This window comes from Cynoglossus semilaevis, chromosome 1, assembly GCF_000523025.1.
Source record: "Cynoglossus semilaevis isolate Cse_v1.0 chromosome 1, Cse_v1.0, whole genome shotgun sequence".
NCBI lineage: Eukaryota > Metazoa > Chordata > Actinopteri > Pleuronectiformes > Cynoglossidae > Cynoglossus > Cynoglossus semilaevis.
The window spans coordinates 26,729,954-26,749,042 of NC_024307.1; the positions used below are offsets into that span (position 1 = coordinate 26,729,954).

The window sequence follows — 19,089 nt, forward strand, 5'->3', positions numbered from 1 at the left end:
AGATCAACCTTAGTTCCAGACCAGAGATACTATATGGGACATCAAGTCATATTTTTTTTCCTGAAGAATAAATGAAGAACATTTTATAGAGAAATCACACGCACAAACTCACAGGACATCAAATTAGAAGAGTCACCAAAAACCACTGCAGAGACAGCAGAGATAAAATCAGCTGTCACACACACACATACACACAGACACACACACACACACACGGAGCACACAAACACATAGAGGTCACACACACACATCCTCTGGTGTTGTGCACTTGTCTAGTCCAGACCAAAACACTGAGAGAAAAAAGTGGGTTTTTTTTGTTTTTCAAAATTGAAGTTTTTACTTCAGTTTGACTTTTTTTCAGATGGAGGAGTCTTGGTCACATTCGTGTCCGTTGTTTTTCTGTTTTTTTTATTTTTTATTTTTTACATTTTGTGCCAGAGGTTGGTCACAAAATGCTGCAGCAAGCAAAGCAACTATCCAGGGCAAAGCCTCTCTCTGCAGCCACGTGAGTGTCAAACAGGCAGCCTGCAGGGCAGACTGTGGGAAAAACAGACGACAAAGAAGAGTCCTGGTCCCCTGGTGTCCTCTAAATGGGAGCATTCTCTTTAAGAAACTGTCTTCTTCCCGCCCAGATCTGCTTCCTTTCTGTCCAACCGCATGTAAGGCTCAAAAGCTGAGGAGCCGCAGCCGTAAGAAGACGTGAGTTCATGATGAGCGCCCCCTAGCAGAGGCATGGAAAAGCAGAGGGAGTGTGGAGGAGGGACACCGAGCCGTGGAGAGGGCGGGGTCCCCCCCAGGGACGGCAGCGACAGCCCAAAGGTCCCCCCTGGTAGAGAACTTGGAGGCGTGCCGCTGCTGATTCCAGGCGAAGTGGCAGAACCAGCGCCTGGGCTGCCCAGCAGGGAGCCATTCACCGGGTGAGGGGGCCCCAAGAGAGGGTTTGGGGGCGGGACAGGGCCCGCCAGGAGACGGCCCTGCTCCAACAGACGCAGGATGTTGCATGTGGCCAGAGACTCGGATGTGGATGAGGAGCGTTTGTCCGAGTCTTTGGTGGTGTCCTTCTTCTGTTTGGTTCGGCGGTTTTGGAACCAAACCTTGACCTGCAACAGCAACAACAACACATGAAGATCATTGGTTCAAGATCACAGTTTGACAGACCTCGTGGTCAACTTATCAGACCGTGACAGATAAGAAATTCATCTTATCAAGTGGCAAGGTGGAATTGAATACACATTTTGCACTAAAAAGTCAATTATGAACAAACAGGAAAAACTGAAGAGTCAGCATACATGTAACACACACGTGGGTTTTAACCAACATGTGACTAACTCCAGGTTTAAGCTAAGAATTCAAGGATGGTGCAAAAAAAATATTTTAGTACAGAAATAGAAAAAAGTTGCAAGATCTGTTACTGGATCAAGACAGTACAAAATGTTGCAAATAATAAATAAATAATAAATGTAAATGTAAAGTAAATGTATAAGTCAACTTTTCATACAGTAACAAATGATTAACTACATATAAAATCTAGAAGTTTCACAAAGGTAGGATAAATCACTGAGACAAGATAAACAGATCCTTTTGTGAACTTTCGTGCTGATGTTTAAACACGCAACCTTAACCAATCACAAATCCCTACTTTGACCCGTCGTCCACCCAGAAACTAAAGGCTTCCACAGTCAGATCACACACCACAGCCAGTGTGTGTGTATGATTGCCTGCTCATGACCTCCACAGGATGCACATCTACCATGTTGCATGCTGCCATGAGAGCACGCAACACCTTCACCATGAACCAGCCGTGTACGTGTTGAAGGCAGTGGCTGTAATTCCCCCGACAGCAGCCATTGGATCAACTCTGTTCTGTTTCATCGGATCATGGCTGCTCTGCTCTCACCCCACAGCTCAAACAGGCATGAAATGCACAAGTGGGAGAGGCAGAATGATATTAGTGCGAGCACGAGTTCAATTACACACAAGTATGAGGACACGCCGGAGGATCCAGCTAACGTGTGCTGTGGTCGTACTGCAGGTGCAGGACTCTTCAGGGGCAGGACTCTTCAGGGGCAGGACTCTTCAGGGGCAGGACTCTTCAGGGGCAGGACTCTTCAGGGGCAGGACTCTTCAGGGGCAGGACTCTTCAGGGGCAGGACTCTTCAGGGGCAGGACTCTTCAGGGGCAGGACTCTTCAGGGGCAGGACTCTTCAGGGGCAGGACTCTTCAGGGGCAGGACTCTTCAGGGGCAGGACTCTTCAGGGGCAGGACTCTTCAGGGGCAGGACTCTTCAGGGGCAGGACTCTTCAGGGGCAGGACTCTTCAGGGGCAGGACTCTTCAGGGGCAGGACTCTTCAGGGGCAGGACTCTTCAGGGGCAGGACTCTTCAGGGGCAGGACTCTTCAGGGGCAGGACTCTTCAGGGGCAGGACTCTTCAGGGGCAGGACTCTTCAGGGGCAGGACTCTTCAGGGGCAGGACTCTTCAGGGGCAGGACTCTTCAGGGGCAGGACTCTTCAGGGGCAGGACTCTTCAGGGGCAGGACTCTTCAGGGGCAGGACTCTTCAGGGGCAGGACTCTTCAGGGGCAGGACTCTTCAGGGGCAGGACTCTTCAGGGGCAGGACTCTTCAGGGGCAGGACTCTTCAGGGGCAGGACTCTTCAGGGGCAGGACTCTTCAGGGGCAGGACTCTTCAGGGGCAGGACTCTTCAGGGGCAGGACTCTTCAGGGGCAGGACTCTTCAGGGGCAGGACTCTTCAGGGGCAGGACTCTTCAGGGGCAGGACTCTTCAGGGGCAGGACTCTTCAGGGGCAGGACTCTTCAGGGGCAGGACTCTTCAGGGGCAGGACTCTTCAGGGGCAGGACTCTTCAGGGGCAGGACTCTTCAGGGGCAGGACTCTTCAGGGGCAGGACTCTTCAGGGGCAGGACTCTTCAGGGGCAGGACTCTTCAGGGGCAGGACTCTTCAGGGGCAGGACTCTTCAGGGGCAGGACTCTTCAGGGGCAGGACTCTTCAGGGGCAGGACTCTTCAGGGGCAGGACTCTTCAGGGGCAGGACTCTTCAGGGGCAGGACTCTTCAGGGGCAGGACTCTTCAGGGGCAGGACTCTTCAGGGGCAGGACTCTTCAGGGGCAGGACTCTTCAGGGGCAGGACTCTTCAGGGGCAGGACTCTTCAGGGGCAGGACTCTTCAGGGGCAGGACTCTTCAGGGGCAGGACTCTTCAGGGGCAGGACTCTTCAGGGGCAGGACTCTTCAGGGGCAGGACTCTTCAGGGGCAGGACTCTTCAGGGGCAGGACTCTTCAGGGGCAGGACTCTTCAGGGGCAGGACTCTTCAGGGGCAGGACTCTTCAGGGGCAGGACTCTTCAGGGGCAGGACTCTTCAGGGGCAGGACTCTTCAGGGGCAGGACTCTTCAGGGGCAGGACTCTTCAGGGGCAGGACTCTTCAGGGGCAGGACTCTTCAGGGGCAGGACTCTTCAGGGGCAGGACTCTTCAGGGGCAGGACTCTTCAGGGGCAGGACTCTTCAGGGGCAGGACTCTTCAGGGGCAGGACTCTTCAGGGGCAGGACTCTTCAGGGGCAGGACTCTTCAGGGGCAGGACTCTTCAGGGGCAGGACTCTTCAGGGGCAGGACTCTTCAGGGGCAGGACTCTTCAGGGGCAGGACTCTTCAGGGGCAGGACTCTTCAGGGGCAGGACTCTTCAGGGGCAGGACTCTTCAGGTGCAGGACTCTGAGTGAACTTCAGAGGAAGACCTGACCATTGTAACTAACTCTGACCAACTGTGTCTCTTCTCACGCCTGAAAACCTTGGGTTTCGCCACACAAGCCGTCACATCACGCCACCTGCAGCAGAGCGAGCGCGGCCCTGTGAACTCTGTCTGTCCTCGTCGGCCATCTTTAATTCATGGGGCCTCAGTGTAGGTTTAATGTATAGCGTGAGGAAAAGTTAGCGTTGGGTGAGATGTTTACTGGAGGGCACGGTGAGGTCAGGGGAGATCACGGCACGGAGGGCGCCCTCTGATTGGAATCACGCCCATTAAAAATGAATGTGACCCTGACCGAGCGGATACACGCTCTCCTTATATCTCATGTTGGAGCTGCTTTCAGTTTTTAATGATAAAGAAATGTTCAGAGTTTAGTTTAGTCATTCATGGCATTTATTAAATCATTTATTTTGAAGTAGAAAATGTATTTCTCAAAATATCACTTCAAATGCTATGCAACATGAACCAATAACATGCCAGAGAGTAAGTAAAAAGAGAGAATTTTATATACTTTTTGGTATTTATTTTTAGAGGTGGGCTGAAAACTATTGTTTAATCAGCTTTGTTGTCATTTTACACATATAAACACAGAGGTCTCTGCAAACAACTTAATTTTTCTGCGCTTAAAAGGGAATCGACTGTTTTTAAAATACAATAATATACCATGCAGACCGACGTGATACAAAAACAAAATAAATGAGCTCAGTACAGTTCCCTGGGCCAGTGGTTGTGGACCCCTGCTCTACAGTATCTACAGTCCACTGTTCAGGCAGGTCAAAGTGTCCATCTGGGGGTACGTGGGATCATGGTTTAGTGAGAAATGCTAACGTTTGCATACCTCATGGCAAAAACCTAAAATAGACACTGAGAGAGGGACGGCTGAGGGACGGCTGGAGGAGCAGGAGGAGGAGGAAGAGGAGGAGGAGGAGGAGGCAACAGCAGCAGGGGAGTTGAAGGGTTACAGGAGGGTGGGGCCGCAGCAGGGAGCATCTGTGTGACTGTACCCCCCTCCCCTCCTACACACACACACCAGCCCACCTCCTCTGACACGGCCCACACAAAGCCTCAACAAGGTCCGACCAATCACGGTCTTCATATTCACTTCGGGGCGTGGCCGGGTCTCCAGTACGCATCGCTGTCGGCCTGTGGACAGCTGAGGGAGCGGAGAGAAATCCCCGCTGATGTTTTACAGGGGATGGAATTAGAAGGGAGAATGATGAGAGGGGAAGAAGCCAAGCTGCCTTTGGTTCATCTACACTATTGGATGTAAATCCTTTTTAATGGGATCCAGAGTTCAGAGCTGGGGCACAGATTACTGAGGGAGCGCTACATGTAACGTGACCTGCGCTTGCCCTGACCTCGCCCTCTGTGCTGGCCCCCACCCTACACTGAGTCTGAGTGAGGAGGTTAGAGATGGAGGTGAGGCCAGGGACAGAACCCAGCAACAGAGTGGACAAATGTCCAACACAACCTCAAAGAAGTAGGAACAGGAACTGGAAAACAACATGAAACAACATTTCAGAAAGACGTGTGATTTTGTCATGTACCTCATACTCTAACGGCCCAAAGAATAATAAAGGACATCAACTTCTTTGCTTTTCATCGGACTAACCTCACTGCCAACACGTTTGTTCTGTTTCCAGACTGGGGCCTTGGTGTTAGTCTTTGCCTTGGCTCAACATTTAAGTGTGAAAATTACATTTACAGCTGTTGTTCTGATGTATTGAAAAGGTTCAATGATTCAGCAGATATGAAAAGACTAATTAGGCTAAATGTGCATGACCTTCTGACCCTAAGGCTGACAGAAATTCTTTTCTCTGACAATAACAAAATAAAACTGTCGGCCTTAAATCTGTATCTTATAAACTGTAACTTTGTGATTTTCTATTTGTCCATTTTTAACCATTCAATTATTTTAAAAGAATTACTGGTTTAATTTGTTCTACGCAGAGAAATGTCGGAGCGAAAATTAAAAACCTGAGCAGACAAAAACCATGATCGTCAGTGTGTCTCTACAAACGGGCAACTGTGAGGAGTAAAGATTAAAAAACAATAATAATAGTAAAGGATGGAGTGAAGACGTAGATGCTGCAGTGGAAGAAACTCAAGGTCACGGAACAACGATGACAACGACCTGCCACACATCAGCCAATCAGAGGCCTGGGATGTGAATTCACACATCTGCAGACATTAGCGATTGGTGAACTGGTCTGGGGTAGAAGAGACTCAACCCAGTGTGAAGACTAGTAGGCATCAACATGTGGGACCCACAAATCAGCTGACGACGTTCTTCCACCTGTAGAATCCCTGTGGTGTCATCACGTTATTCCGCGGCTGTATTTACTGCGTTGCCGTGAAGCTGCACTGAGCTAATCCACCACAATGAAAAGCTTTGGCTATGTAGCTAACACCCCCCGTCTGGATGTACCATACACAATAATGCAGAGTGAAAACTGCGGAGGTAAAGTCGCTGAGGCCAACACTTGACTCTGACGTCTTTCACACTCTCCATGACCTCTCCAGCCGCTCCGTGATCCCACCGTGACCCGGGTCAGACCCCTGTGATCCCAGCCATGTGACGATGAGCCGCTGCAGTTCGCAACAATAAAATACCTTTTCCACCAGGTCTGCGCCACAGACATTAATAGGAAGGAGCCGAGCAGTGGGAACAGTGAGTATCCCAGCATGCACCAGTGGCTGCTAAAGATACTGAAGGGAAAATGTGATTGATTTTAACACTTCCAGAAAACAAAAGGTTGAAATACCAGAGTTATGGTACGTGTGTACAACAGTGTCCATATATGAACCAGTCCTGTCATCTCCCACAACACTGTGGAGGAGGAGAAGAAAAAGGAGGTGCTGTACCAGTTCATGCTGCCTGGCTCACCTCCCTGTGGACAGGAGTGGGAGGTTCAGGACTCCAGGCCTCATAACAGACCAAAGTGCTTTTGGGCTAAGGAGGATTAAGCAGCCATATCTACCAGGGCTTCTATAAGACGGCGTTAACCCCTGGCTGAACCTGACTGCACATGTGCTGGGTTTATTCAGGCCGAGCCGAGCGGAGAGAACGGCCGGAGAGAAGACTTATTTGGGTTGTCTTTGGAACAACGTAGACAAATGTTGTGAACGTTTTTCTTCTAGAGTCTGTTTCCATCCTCCAGCCTGCTCTGATTGTCTGCTGCCGATAAAAAGATTTGTTCTTACTTCATTTGTCTGAATTTGTCATTTGTGTGAATTTGTCTTTACTTTTTTGTGTTTCTTTCTTTTTCTGTTTTTTTTTTGTCTTAGAATTTGTTTATATTTTGTAACATTTTTATTTATTTATGCAGAAATTAGGTTTTTTCTTTCTACACTTATTTCATCTACACTTATCACTAGCTCATCATCTAGCGCTGGTCAAATGTTTATTTTTCTTATGTATTCTTATGATTTTAATTGAATTTTTTGACTGGTTTATTTTTAACTACTTTGTAATTAGATTGGCTTATTTTTTATTATTACATTTTTACTTTCACTTATTTGTTTTAGGCTCCTTTGATCTAACATTATCTGCTAATCTTCGTCTGTCTTTCTTCTTTCTTTTGCATTTCTTTTTTTTTTTTGGGCTGTCATTTCATTATTTTTGGTTTAAATTGTAGAAACTGAAGAGGAACAAACAGTTTGTGGAACTAAATGTTCAACTGGGGTTTGGTGAGCTCTTAAGAATGACAGTGACATTAAACACACACTGATCCTCGTCAGCTGGTCATTTTCTAATAAATATGTTCACTGACGTGTGTGTGTGTGTGTGTGTGTGTGTGTGTCTCAGTGTTTCTCCGTCTCCATCAGCAGGTGTGTGTTTGTAAGCTCTCTCACAGTTAATCCTCCACTTAAATTGCATTACACATTTGCCTGGTGAATGACACAAAGTGGTCGCACAAACTTGAAAACACACACGGAGCAACACACGGTCACACAACAGGCGACTACGGTGTTAATGTGTGTGTGAGAAAAATTCAAACCTTGTGTGGGAAGAAGTCAAGTCAAATGAAGATTCCACTGCACACACACACACACACACACACACACACACACACACACACACACGATGACTGCAGTCTGGTAAAGTAGAACCAACAAAGTGCTGTTGTGTCTCTATGTATGATGAAGACGATGACGTCATCAACTGATGACGTCAGTCTTTCTTCTCACTCCTCTCTGATCTCCTACGTCTCTCCAACGTCTCAGTGTTGGACGTTCTTTCTGGTTTTTTCTCATCGTTTTCAACTGTGACTTCAATCACAGAGTTTTCTTTTCTGATTTTCTGGTTGAAATTTTGTCTCATCATGTTCTTGGACTATTTATTATAGTATTGAAAAATTTTTTTCTTCAGACATAAAACAATTACGACCTAATTCTTACCCAATAAAATCAAAACTCTGTATCAAACAGAATTTTCTTTCAAACTTCTTATGTTTTTTTACTTTATTTGAACCATTATCTTCATCTCATATATTTTACATTTTTATCATCAATATTTGTTTATCCATCAATGTGATGTTTTTCCCTCTTCATTTAGACTTAACTTTATGCCTAACATTTATTTCCATCTTCTTTTGTGTTTCCTGACTGTGACGTCACAGTGAAAAACGTTTTATCTAACTTTTGAACTTTAGACTTTTGATTATTTTACTCTCCATGTGTATCTCATCATTTGATTTTCTAATATCATAACTGTTATGCTTTACGTCACTTTCTACCAGTGAAGCATCACAAACCTGAAGGAAAAAGACAGAAAAAAACAAAGACGTGATTGTGTCTCTGACCGTCAGTCTGTCCGTCTTCCTCCTTCTGTCTTTATTCACATGAGGACAATCGTCTCTCTGTCTGACTCCGACTCTCTGCCCCGTCTGCACAGTCACACATCATCACTGTGGTCCTTCTGCGCCTCAGACTGTGGTCAGACAGGGTCTGTCTGACCACAGTCTGGACAACAATACACACAACGGTTCAGGTTTATCGTGCTGTACTGCAGTAGTATTGGTCTCCTGTGTACTCACAGGGAATATTATTACAGTTTGTGTTGGTAAACCAGAGTACAAGACTATAAAAACATTTGACATCTTCAAACGTGTGGTTACTCTTCCAAAATTATCCTTTCAGTTTTGTCACCATGTTGTTGGAGGTGTACAGCTTAACCACACACTGTAGCTCTGCACTGCATTTAACCGGTGAGACCACTGGCTGCTGCTGAGATTTTATATATATATATATATATATATCCAGTAACCAATCCCTAATCTCTGTTTCCTCAGAGGTCAGAGAGGAGCAGCAGAAGTCCAGCTCCAGCAGAGGTCTCCTCATGGTCCCCACAAGGAGTGTTTGAATAAAAAGGTGTTTATTATTGGGTGTTGATAAACGTCGCTATAAGGAATCGTCAAAAATCTTCTTCTTCTACAGAGTCAGATGGCACTTTTGGTAGACCACCCTGTGGTCACATCTGTGCACTGAGCAGTTGGTCAGACATTAAAGATTAAAGATGGCTGAGCCTCCTCCCATTAACTGCAGGATTAAACCAGTTTGATGCAAAGCAGCAGACGTTAAATCTGCATCAACCTTCAGATAAGACCGGGCTGATACGATGGACGCTGGTGTGGGGAGGGTGGCGGCTCACAGAGGACACGTTGTCCACGCTGTCAGTTCTTTCTTTTTTTCAGTTTTCTAAAAGTTTCCCTCAAATTTGTAGCTTCAAATTGAGATATTCCAAAACATGTCAAATGAGGGTGTGAATCCAGCTGTGCTTTTTAAAATTAAAGTTAGCACTGTCACAATATGTACACTCTATAGCAGCAGTCTGGTTAAATGTTTGGTTTTTTGTTCATTTTGTTAGCCTGGTGGGTTCAATTGAGCGGTAGTGTATTTTGTGTTAACGACCAGAGCAGACCTTCTAAGAAGGTATCTAAATGTAGGTAGGACATGTGACCGAGGCGAGCACCTTCACATATAAAGTGTGAGTCATACATGGATGCAGCGGAGAGAATCTGGTAATCTTTCAAAATAAAACATCGTTCATCATCAGATAATAAATAAAATGTAATAATAATAAATAATAAATAAAGTAATGTAAGTTATGCATTATTTTTGTGCGGCCCAGTACCAATTGACCCACGAACCGGTGCTGGTCCACGGCCCAGGGTTTGGGGACCACTGCTCCATAGTATATATTGAAACAGTGATTCTCAAACTTTTCTTTAGCCATACCAGACAAGGATTTGCCCCCTACTTTTGGAACCACCAGATAATATATCATTTATACTTTACATTTTTCTTTGTTTTAATTTTTGGTGTTGATAAAAGATTTGGAGACAAATGCGTTTAAATCCTGAACAGTTTCAAGGCATAAAAATTAACCTGTACTACAGAGAGAAACACTTTCGTTTTTATTTTTTTGATGACGCATTCAGTGCGTAAAGCGTCTCACCAATGTGGTGGACGACCGTGAACCGAAAATAAAACCGTGTGTCACATGTTTACGTCACTAACGGACAAACGGTTGAACGCTGTTTCTTGTATGGTAACGTACAGTTTACTTTAACAAACAACAGGTTTCAGGTCGTTTCCGTTTTTGTCAAAGGAACTTTTGTTTTTGAAGCGGTTTCAGCTTTTTTAAGCAAAGTTTGGAATATTCAAGAATAAAAAAAAAAAACATTAACGGCCGTAAAATCACCAGGGAAAAAACACAAGTTAAAACCCGCATTTGTTTCGTATTTGTAGCAGATATGAAGACAATTATTTCGTTTAGTTTTTCTCTGTGTTCCCGGCTGCTTCGCCGTGTGTTTGAAACACCGACGGCGTTGGGGCCGGCCTTGGGGGTTTGGGGGGGGGGGGGGTCTCTGCAGGGGTCTGGTGTTCTGTTTTATTGTGTTTTTATTTGACTTCTCGTTGGATTTCTGGACAGATGGTGGCGCAGTGACGGTGACGAGAGGAAGTATACGCAGCGTGTGCGTCATATTTGACAAGAGCAGATTCTGACTCGAAGGTCAGACGGTTTGAGTTCAGCCAATCCTGAGCTGAGCTGAGGTTTGTGAGGAGCAGCAGGAGGCCGAGGCCCAGCTCCTATTAACACCCTGAGTGTCAGCACTAATGAGATACACACACACACACACTCACACTCACACACACACACTCACCCTCTCTCTCACACACAACGCAACAAGTGCTTTGTGCGCAGAGCTGAACAACACAAAAGGCCCTGAATCCACATCCTGTAGTTTTAACTGAACATGTTTCATAGAAAATGTGTTTTAGTTGTTTTTTAAAAAACAAAGGCGGAGTTTTAAAACAATAAAAAAAGTACTAAGGAACAAACGACTAAACAAGACGATATTTTAGGTACTATTATTAAAAAAGACGAATGGCAAAAAAATAAAAATATTAATACAAATTAAAAATATAAATTAATGAAAAATAATTACGTTAATTTTCAGAACGCCTGTGGAAGAAATACACAAAAAACTAGTATATACTTAGTTCAAGGCCTATACTTTTTTTTAATTTAATCAACTTCAAGACTTCAAGACTCAGAATGTTGATTGTAAAATGTGTTGTTTTAACAGATTTCAACGTTTATTTTACAGATATGCTGACGTTAAAAATACACATATTCCATTTTGATTTTATTTGCATTGAAGTCAGAATTACACACGTTTTCGTCAACAAACTGAGTTTGATCTAAACATTCAAAATGTTTAGTCAAATACACTTGGCTTTTTTTTTTAGATCCAGTTTTTCATAAAGTCCGTTTTATGATTCGATTGTTTCTAAAAGTTCTGGCTTAAAACGAGATTAAAGTCTGTGTAAAATATATATATATATATATATAAAGTTCCGTCAGTCATGTATTGACTGAACTTACGTCAATCTTGTCTCCGAGTACATTTGTATATCGTGTAGACCAACGCACTCCAACACACAAAAACAGAAAGTACAGTTTCATTCGATTTCCGTCTGATGACGTCACTATAAACACATGACGTGGATAGAGGGGCAGAAAACGTGTCCGTGTGTGCGACCAAGAAATACTTGTTATTTTTATAACCGTCAAACTCCAACCATACCAGTAGTAATAATCTTTTTAGAGATTTTCTTTATCTTTTACGGTGACACATTCACATTATTTCTGATTTATCCAAACTGAAGTCAAGATTTGTTTTCTGATTTATCCAAACTGAAGTCAAGTTTTTAAAGGCAGATTTGTGTTTCATCAGTTTTAAAATAAATAGTGAAATAAAAAGTTCACAACTGATAATTCTTCATTTTTTTATATTGACCGAGAAGACAGAATTATAACTGGTTTGAATTTGTAGGTTGTTTTTATTAAATGTATTATTTTCATTTTACTACCTTTAGATCACATTTCTCTGTATTATTCTTGCAATATATTTTTCTCCATTTTTCTTAAAATAAAAAGGTACATTTTGAAATTTGAACCTCTGAAACTTAAAAAAACACGGTGAAGCTTTTATTTACTAATCAAAGTTTATGTTTTTACTGCTTTATATCCAGGTAGATCCAAACGTCACCAGTCCTTTTTATACTTCTAATCCTTCGTTGCTGGATATTTATATTTTCGGTTCAGAAACCGTGCTGACGATACACCGTCACATCGAGACATAAACTCTACTCAACTTCCTGACTCTGCCCCTGGTTCTGACTGTGTTCTGTTTGTCTCGGTTCTTCTTACCTGGGTCTCGGATAGGTTGAGCTGCCGGGCCAGTTCGGTTCGCTCTCGGCCCACCACGTACTGGCACCGCTGGAACTCCAGCTCCAGACGGTACAGCTGCTCCGCTGTGAAGGAGGTGCGAGTGCGCTTGGGCCGGTCCAGGTCCAGGCCTTTGGGCAGGACGATCTCCCGGATGGTGCCTTTGGCGTCTGTCCACAAAAACCACGGGAGAATTAAAAAAAAATTAAAAATAAAAACCATGGATTAACAAATGACATTTCAACCATTTGAACCAAAATGTCCTCGTTTTACTCACGATTTAAGGTGGAAATGAACTTCTTTTTAAATTATCTAAATGTTGTGATATTTTTTAAATTAAAAGATAAAGTAAAACAATTAAAACTAAGTCAATATTCCGTCAAGCATGAAAAACGTGTCTTTAAAAAAAAACAATAAAATTACGTAAATGAAACACTTTTTTTTTCATTTATTTATTTTCTGCGTCTTTTAAATGAAACACTTTTTTTATTTATTTATTTTCTGCGTCTTCGCCCTAACAACGAAAATAATGTTTGTACGCGCGCGTGTTTATCTAAAAACATTTATATTTTTCTACTTGTTATTTGGACTAAAATGAGCCACAATTTTATTTTGTTTTTTTCTTTAATAAAAAACTCGGCTTCTTTTTCACAATATTGTCGCTTTAACAGTTCCGTAAAATAAAAGTGATTTAACGTTTATCATAAAAATAATTATTTATATAGAATATGAATAATTAGCCAAAAGCCATCGTTATTTAAATTTAAATCTATCAATATCTCCTTAAGAAGAATATATAAAAACCTTTCTACCTTTATTCTGACTCCACATAGTTGACTGAGGTTTGTTTGCTTTTATCACATCAAAGCTCAGACAGAAACCTCTCTTTGTCCACGGTTTTACATTCATTAAAAATGTAAAATGATAAAATATAAAAAGTGCTGAATTAAACATGAACCGGAGCAGAGTGAACCAAACTGTCCCACAGACGGAGCAGGGCCGCGGGTAACACAGAGTAATGGTTCGTTTCCTCCCTCTGGCTCAGGCAGGCGTCATTTACCGTCATGGTTTTAGGAAAAACATATATTTATTTTTTGCAATGCATATTGATAGCATCATTTTAGTGGAAAAACTGCTTGAGACACTGAAGGCATCGGCTGCGTTCAGGTACAACCTCGCAGCTTAGAGCTGTCAAATGAGCTTAAATCAGCGAAAGGACCTGAAACCCTGACCAATAAAAAGACCAAAGAATCTAAGCTTTAGACAAACAATGCCATAAACCACATGTTACTGAATACTGCCCCAAACGAAGCTGCAGAAGAGCTAAACGTTAACGAAGGAAAGTCACATTTAGCTGAGAAAAGGTATTTTACCTTGTTAAAAGGTAACTGTAAATAACAGTTCAATCTTAAATTGGCCTAAAGATGAAGACAAAGGCTAATAAAACAGCAGTATTAGCCTAATACTCTCTTAATCCTGGCCTATATTTTTTTAATTAAAAAAAATTTGAAAAAAAAGAAATTCAAATAAATAAATGTATATGCATTAGCTAAAATTTGGCAACAAATTACAAATAAACAAACAACAATTAGCCAAAAGCTAAATTCTAGCTAGATTAATCCAAAAAATATATACTTTATAACTTTTAAATATAAATATAGAGAATAGAGGCGGGCTATTACTCTAATATTAGTTAGCTACACACAGTGTTGTTATACAATTGATTCTCTAATAATGGTTTTACTTTACTAACTCATCACATGCTGGGATTTCTACTTGTTTCAGTGTTTATTTTATTCTAATTCTCACATGTCCATATGATTAAATGTATTTACTGAAAGTAGATACAGATGAACATGAACACAGAGAAAGAGAGGGAGGGAGGGCGGGAGAGAGAGACCTGCTGACCTCTGGATGACCCTGGCCTCTCTCAGACAGACAGGAACAGATCCTGACACTGTAGCCTTTAAGATTGTGGCTTTTGTTCCAGGCCTTGAACAGAAACAACTGCAGCCTCAACATGAGCCGATTATTTACTGACGGAATTATTTCATGTTGTTATTTCTGAGGTTCCACCGCTCTCACTGTCCACTGTTCCACCGTGACAAGTCTTTTCCACTGAGAGTCCAGAACAAATGTTCTTGGTAAATTATTCTCACCTTTAATAATTATCATTATCTTATTATCTTTAGCTACGTCAATATTCACGTCAATATGTACAACATATAAATGTTTGCGTCAAATATTTGTGTGTGTGTGAACGTCTGTGTGTGAGCAGAAAGTAGACTTCAATGTGAAGCTGACTGATCAGCTGATCAACTTCTGTAGGCCTAGACTGCTAAACCCCCATGATGCCCTGCACTCTCTCTCCCTCTAATCTGTTTTTCTCTCTGGACCTCATCTGAGCAGTGAACCACTACAGGGCGCTGACGCTGCCCCCTACTGTATTTTCTATTTTTCCCTTTCTCTTTTCTGTTTTTGAATGATTCTGAGCAGGGATGTTTATCAGTGAATCTTTGTCCTCTAGGTGGCAGAAAAGAACGTGGATTCAGAGCAGTCATTTAAAGTGAAAAGCTCGTGAGGGGGATGAGTTTCTGGCTAGGTGTTAGCTTTTTGGCTAACATTACAGTAATCCTGTCAGCATGTGGTTTTATGGTTGGTCAATGCTTTTAAAAATTTAAAATCCTGAAAAGTTGGTCAATGCTTTTAAAAATTTAAAAGCCTGAAAAGAGTTTTGTTTTTTGGGGGGTTTATGGTTGGTCAATGCTTTTAAAAATGTAAAAACCTGAAAAGAGTTTTGGTTTTGTTTTTGTTTTTTTGCTTGATGTTTAACTGGTGTTTTGTCACGTGTGTAAAAAACAATAGTAAAAATATTTCATCTGATGGAATCTGTGGTAACTGGTGACTGGAAATAAATCCAGACGCCCAGTTAAAACACTTTTTTTTTTAAAACCCAGTCAATTTTAAACAACTCTGTTTTGGTCTTCAAAAAAATCCCATGGACAGTTTAAGGAGCACTAATCACAGCACCGCCTGGAGCTTGTTATGATTATTCAACCTGCAGCTGTGTTGATAATCACTGTGTCTTTAACACTGTTTCTGTTCTTCTCCACCTCTGGGTTATTACTGAAAAATAATCACTGACTCATTTAACACTCTGGTCTCTCTAAAGATCGTTTTAACTGTAAGATCCTCTGATTCTGTTTACAATTGTCAGTGGTCATTAACACAAACACACACATATGGTTTCTACAGCGCCTCCTTTTGTAGAAGCATTCTCAGCTATCTCTTTAAATCTACACTGAATTTTATTTTAAACAATGATTTTCTATTTTCTTATAAAACAAATATAGTGAATCAATGAAACTATATATCCATTGTTGGAGAAACAAAAGAAATGTTTAAAAAATTAAAACTTGATTGCCTAAAAATCCATGTCCCATTAAGGGACCTGCCCCTCATTTTGCAAACCACAGATCTATACATTAATAACAGAGTGAACATTTCAGGAGAAAGTGATGTGATTTCTGAGTGATGTCCAGACTGTATGCAGTACTGCACCATAATGATGTAATGGACTCCAAAAATACTACAAACAAACAGTACGTGAACACGGACCACTGTTAGAAACCACTGAGTCTGAGCATGTGAAGGTAACAGTGCTGTGTTTTTAAGAAGGATAACCTTAGACTTCCTGCTACAGCAAACCTAAGTGTGGTCCACTGTCCTGCCTGCAGTCCACAGTGATCAGGTCTGGAACATGTGACCACGGTGACCGCTGACTGTGGAGCAGCTCAAGACTATAACACAGCAAAGTAACGGTCAAGGCCGTTTCTACTGTTCCCATATGATTCAAGTGAGTAGTAAAAACCAAATGGAATGTGGCCCAGTGGTCGGCTGGCATCTGTTCCAACCTTTGGAGTTTGTTGTTAAGTGAAAGAGAAAAAGTGAAAGTGAATTATTTGTCACTGTGACACAGCTCACCACTGCACACAACCAAATGTGACCTCTGTTTTTAACCGTGCTCACAGCACCTCAGTGGTAACTTGGCAGCTGGTGGAGTCGAACCTGAAACCTTCCACTGAGTCTGCTTCCTCAACCACTAAGCCGCTGTGCCCTAATGAATTAACTAATGCTGAATAAAACTAATTTGTCGATTTAAATCAAGGTTAAAGTGTCAAAATATAGATTTTTAGTTAAGCTGATTTTTCCCTAAAATAAAAACTTTTAAAACTTTAAAAAAAAAAATTTATTCTTTTCATAAATATAAAACATTCGTTATGTGAACATGTACTTAATATACGGTCGGTTACAGGTTAATACAGAAAATAGTTTAGACGATTTATAAACCTTCAAAGTTAAACCAACCAATCAGATGTTTTAATTTTTTTTACAATGTTTTTACAAATTTACAAATTTAATTTATTTTTGTAAATGTCAACCTGATACAAAAGTGAAACAAATACATACTTTTGAATTGTTTCTTTAACAAAAAAATCCAAGTTATAAATAAAGTTTTAGTTATAAATAAAATCCTTACTTCTTTGATTTTATTTTCTGTTCATATTTTTTTTTAATTCAGAATATTTTCGTTGTAAGTCCTGGTGCAGCTGCGGTCATTTGGGATATATTTCTTTTGGGAAAAGATCTAATTAATTTAGCCTAAATTATTTTTAAACTTTAGTGATTATTGTTCTACATTAGGGCCGCACTGAATTATGTTTGTAGAGTTAATAATTTTAAATCTGTAGTTTTGTCTTCACTGAATTCAGTGATTCATTTGTAACGTTTTTTACAGAACAATTCGGCGAAATTTCATTTTATCGCAATCTTTCATGCAAAGTATTTAAAGAATTCTTTTCGATGACGTTTCTTCATCGTGATGTCTGAATCACACTACCCTGAAGATGTTGTGACTTTATTTATTAATTATTTTAAATAATTAATATTAAGAATTATTTGTTAGAATCACAATCTGAGTTTATTTATTTACTATTTTATTTTTCTTGTTCTTCGATAGATTAGAATGTTTTTTTATGATTAAACGAGACTATATTTCTATGTTATTCTATCTCTAAATAATGTTCATAAAAACCTGTCTGATTTTGTTTCTCTTTGTCCAGTCTTTTTGTTACATCACGACATTGGTCATTTATAGTAAATGTATTTATTTTGATTAGGTTTTTGAAAACATTCCTCAGTGTCGACGTAGATTAACCAACCACTTAACATAAAACTGAAACACATTGCGAAATAATTCATTTATTAACATAATTTCCTGGATTTTTTTCGTTTGATTCTCGGGGATTTTTGAATGGTTTTAGACGAAAAAAAATGTATCTCGTATTGTCTTTAACAAAAAAAAACATTTTTAATTTGTTTTTACAAAAAAACCATCAGTTGTCAACAGCGTGGGTATGGTGGTGGTTACAGTGTCGGACAACGCGATAATACTGAATTTAAATGAAAATTGATTACTGTTTGAAAAATAAATGTTTTTATTTACACTCTTCTTACGGGGGATGATTCGGCTCCATTTAATTTTAGATTGTTTTGTTTGACTTCGTTTTATTTTGTGCTCCTCCAGAGTAAATACATACTTTTGTTTTTCCATTCGTTTACTGTGCAATAACAATAATATTAATAATACTATATTAAATACATTGGTGACTTCTGTCCCTCGGGGACTGAACGCGGTCGTCATAGCGATTTATCCCGATTAAATGTAATCGCTGTAAACAATCTCTCTTTAATACGTTGTCCGTCTCCTCTACATTTACAGACCATTTGATGTTTTATGTGCAGAGTAATTCTGCTCCTTTGTCTCCATCGCCCTCCACTCACCTCTCACTAAAATCCTCCGACAGTAGTCCGGGTCCACTCCCAGAAGTTTGTCGTGTCCGTCTTCGCTGGAGGAGGTCGGCGTGGACGCGGATGTCCCCGGAGTGTCGTTGGAGCTCTGGACCGGAGATCTGCTCCCGATCTCGGTGCGGCCCTTGCTGTCCATGCGGTCCGGGCACAGCGGGTTTTTGGGTCCACAGCGGTGGCTCCCATCGCCCATAGTCGTGGTCTGATCGAACATCTAAGTTTGGAGTTGAACACTGACTGTGGGGGAGAGGATTCTTCTTCTCACTCTTCTTCTGATTATTTTTCCTCCTCCTTAAAAAGTAGATCCAGCTACAGAGGAAGCAGCTGCTCCAGGAACCGCACCGGGGACTGTTTCAGGTTCTGGCCTGGCATGACCTCGCTCCTCCTGCAAGTCCAAAAACCGAGACGCGGAGTGAACCCTCAGGATCTGCACACTAGATGCTGCAGACCCAGAGGAGCAGTGGAGGAGGTGCGACAACTAAAAGAGCTCAAAGTGAGGGCTGACAGTTCCTCCTGTTTCTTCTGCTCAGTGAGGAGGAGGAGGAGGAGAAGGAGGAGGAGGGAAAGTGGAGGAGGTGTGGAGTCCCGGCAGGAGAAAGGTCCCCCGACAGTGTTTGGGAGAGAGCACCAGAAGAAAGAAGGAAAGACAAACACAGATGTGAGTGTTGAGACCTTGAGGAGTTCTCGGAGCGTCCAGGAAGTTCTCACGGACCACAGTGACTCTG

The 19,089-nt window shown here is 41.7% G+C and overlaps 1 protein-coding gene across 1 annotated transcript; it reads right to left on the reverse strand.

Annotated features, from left to right (window-relative positions):
* Positions 1-289: 289 nt before the first annotated feature.
* vax2 (ventral anterior homeobox 2) lies at positions 290-19,083 on the reverse strand. The gene is made up of 3 exons (XM_025062472.1): positions 18,341-19,083; positions 12,479-12,666; positions 290-1,100 (listed from the first exon to the last, which is right to left on the reverse strand). The coding sequence occupies exons 1-3, from the start codon at positions 18,576-18,578 to the stop codon at positions 606-608; spliced, it is 921 nt and encodes a 306-aa protein (XP_024918240.1). The 5' UTR covers positions 18,579-19,083; the 3' UTR covers positions 290-605.
* Positions 19,084-19,089: the final 6 nt, after the last annotated feature.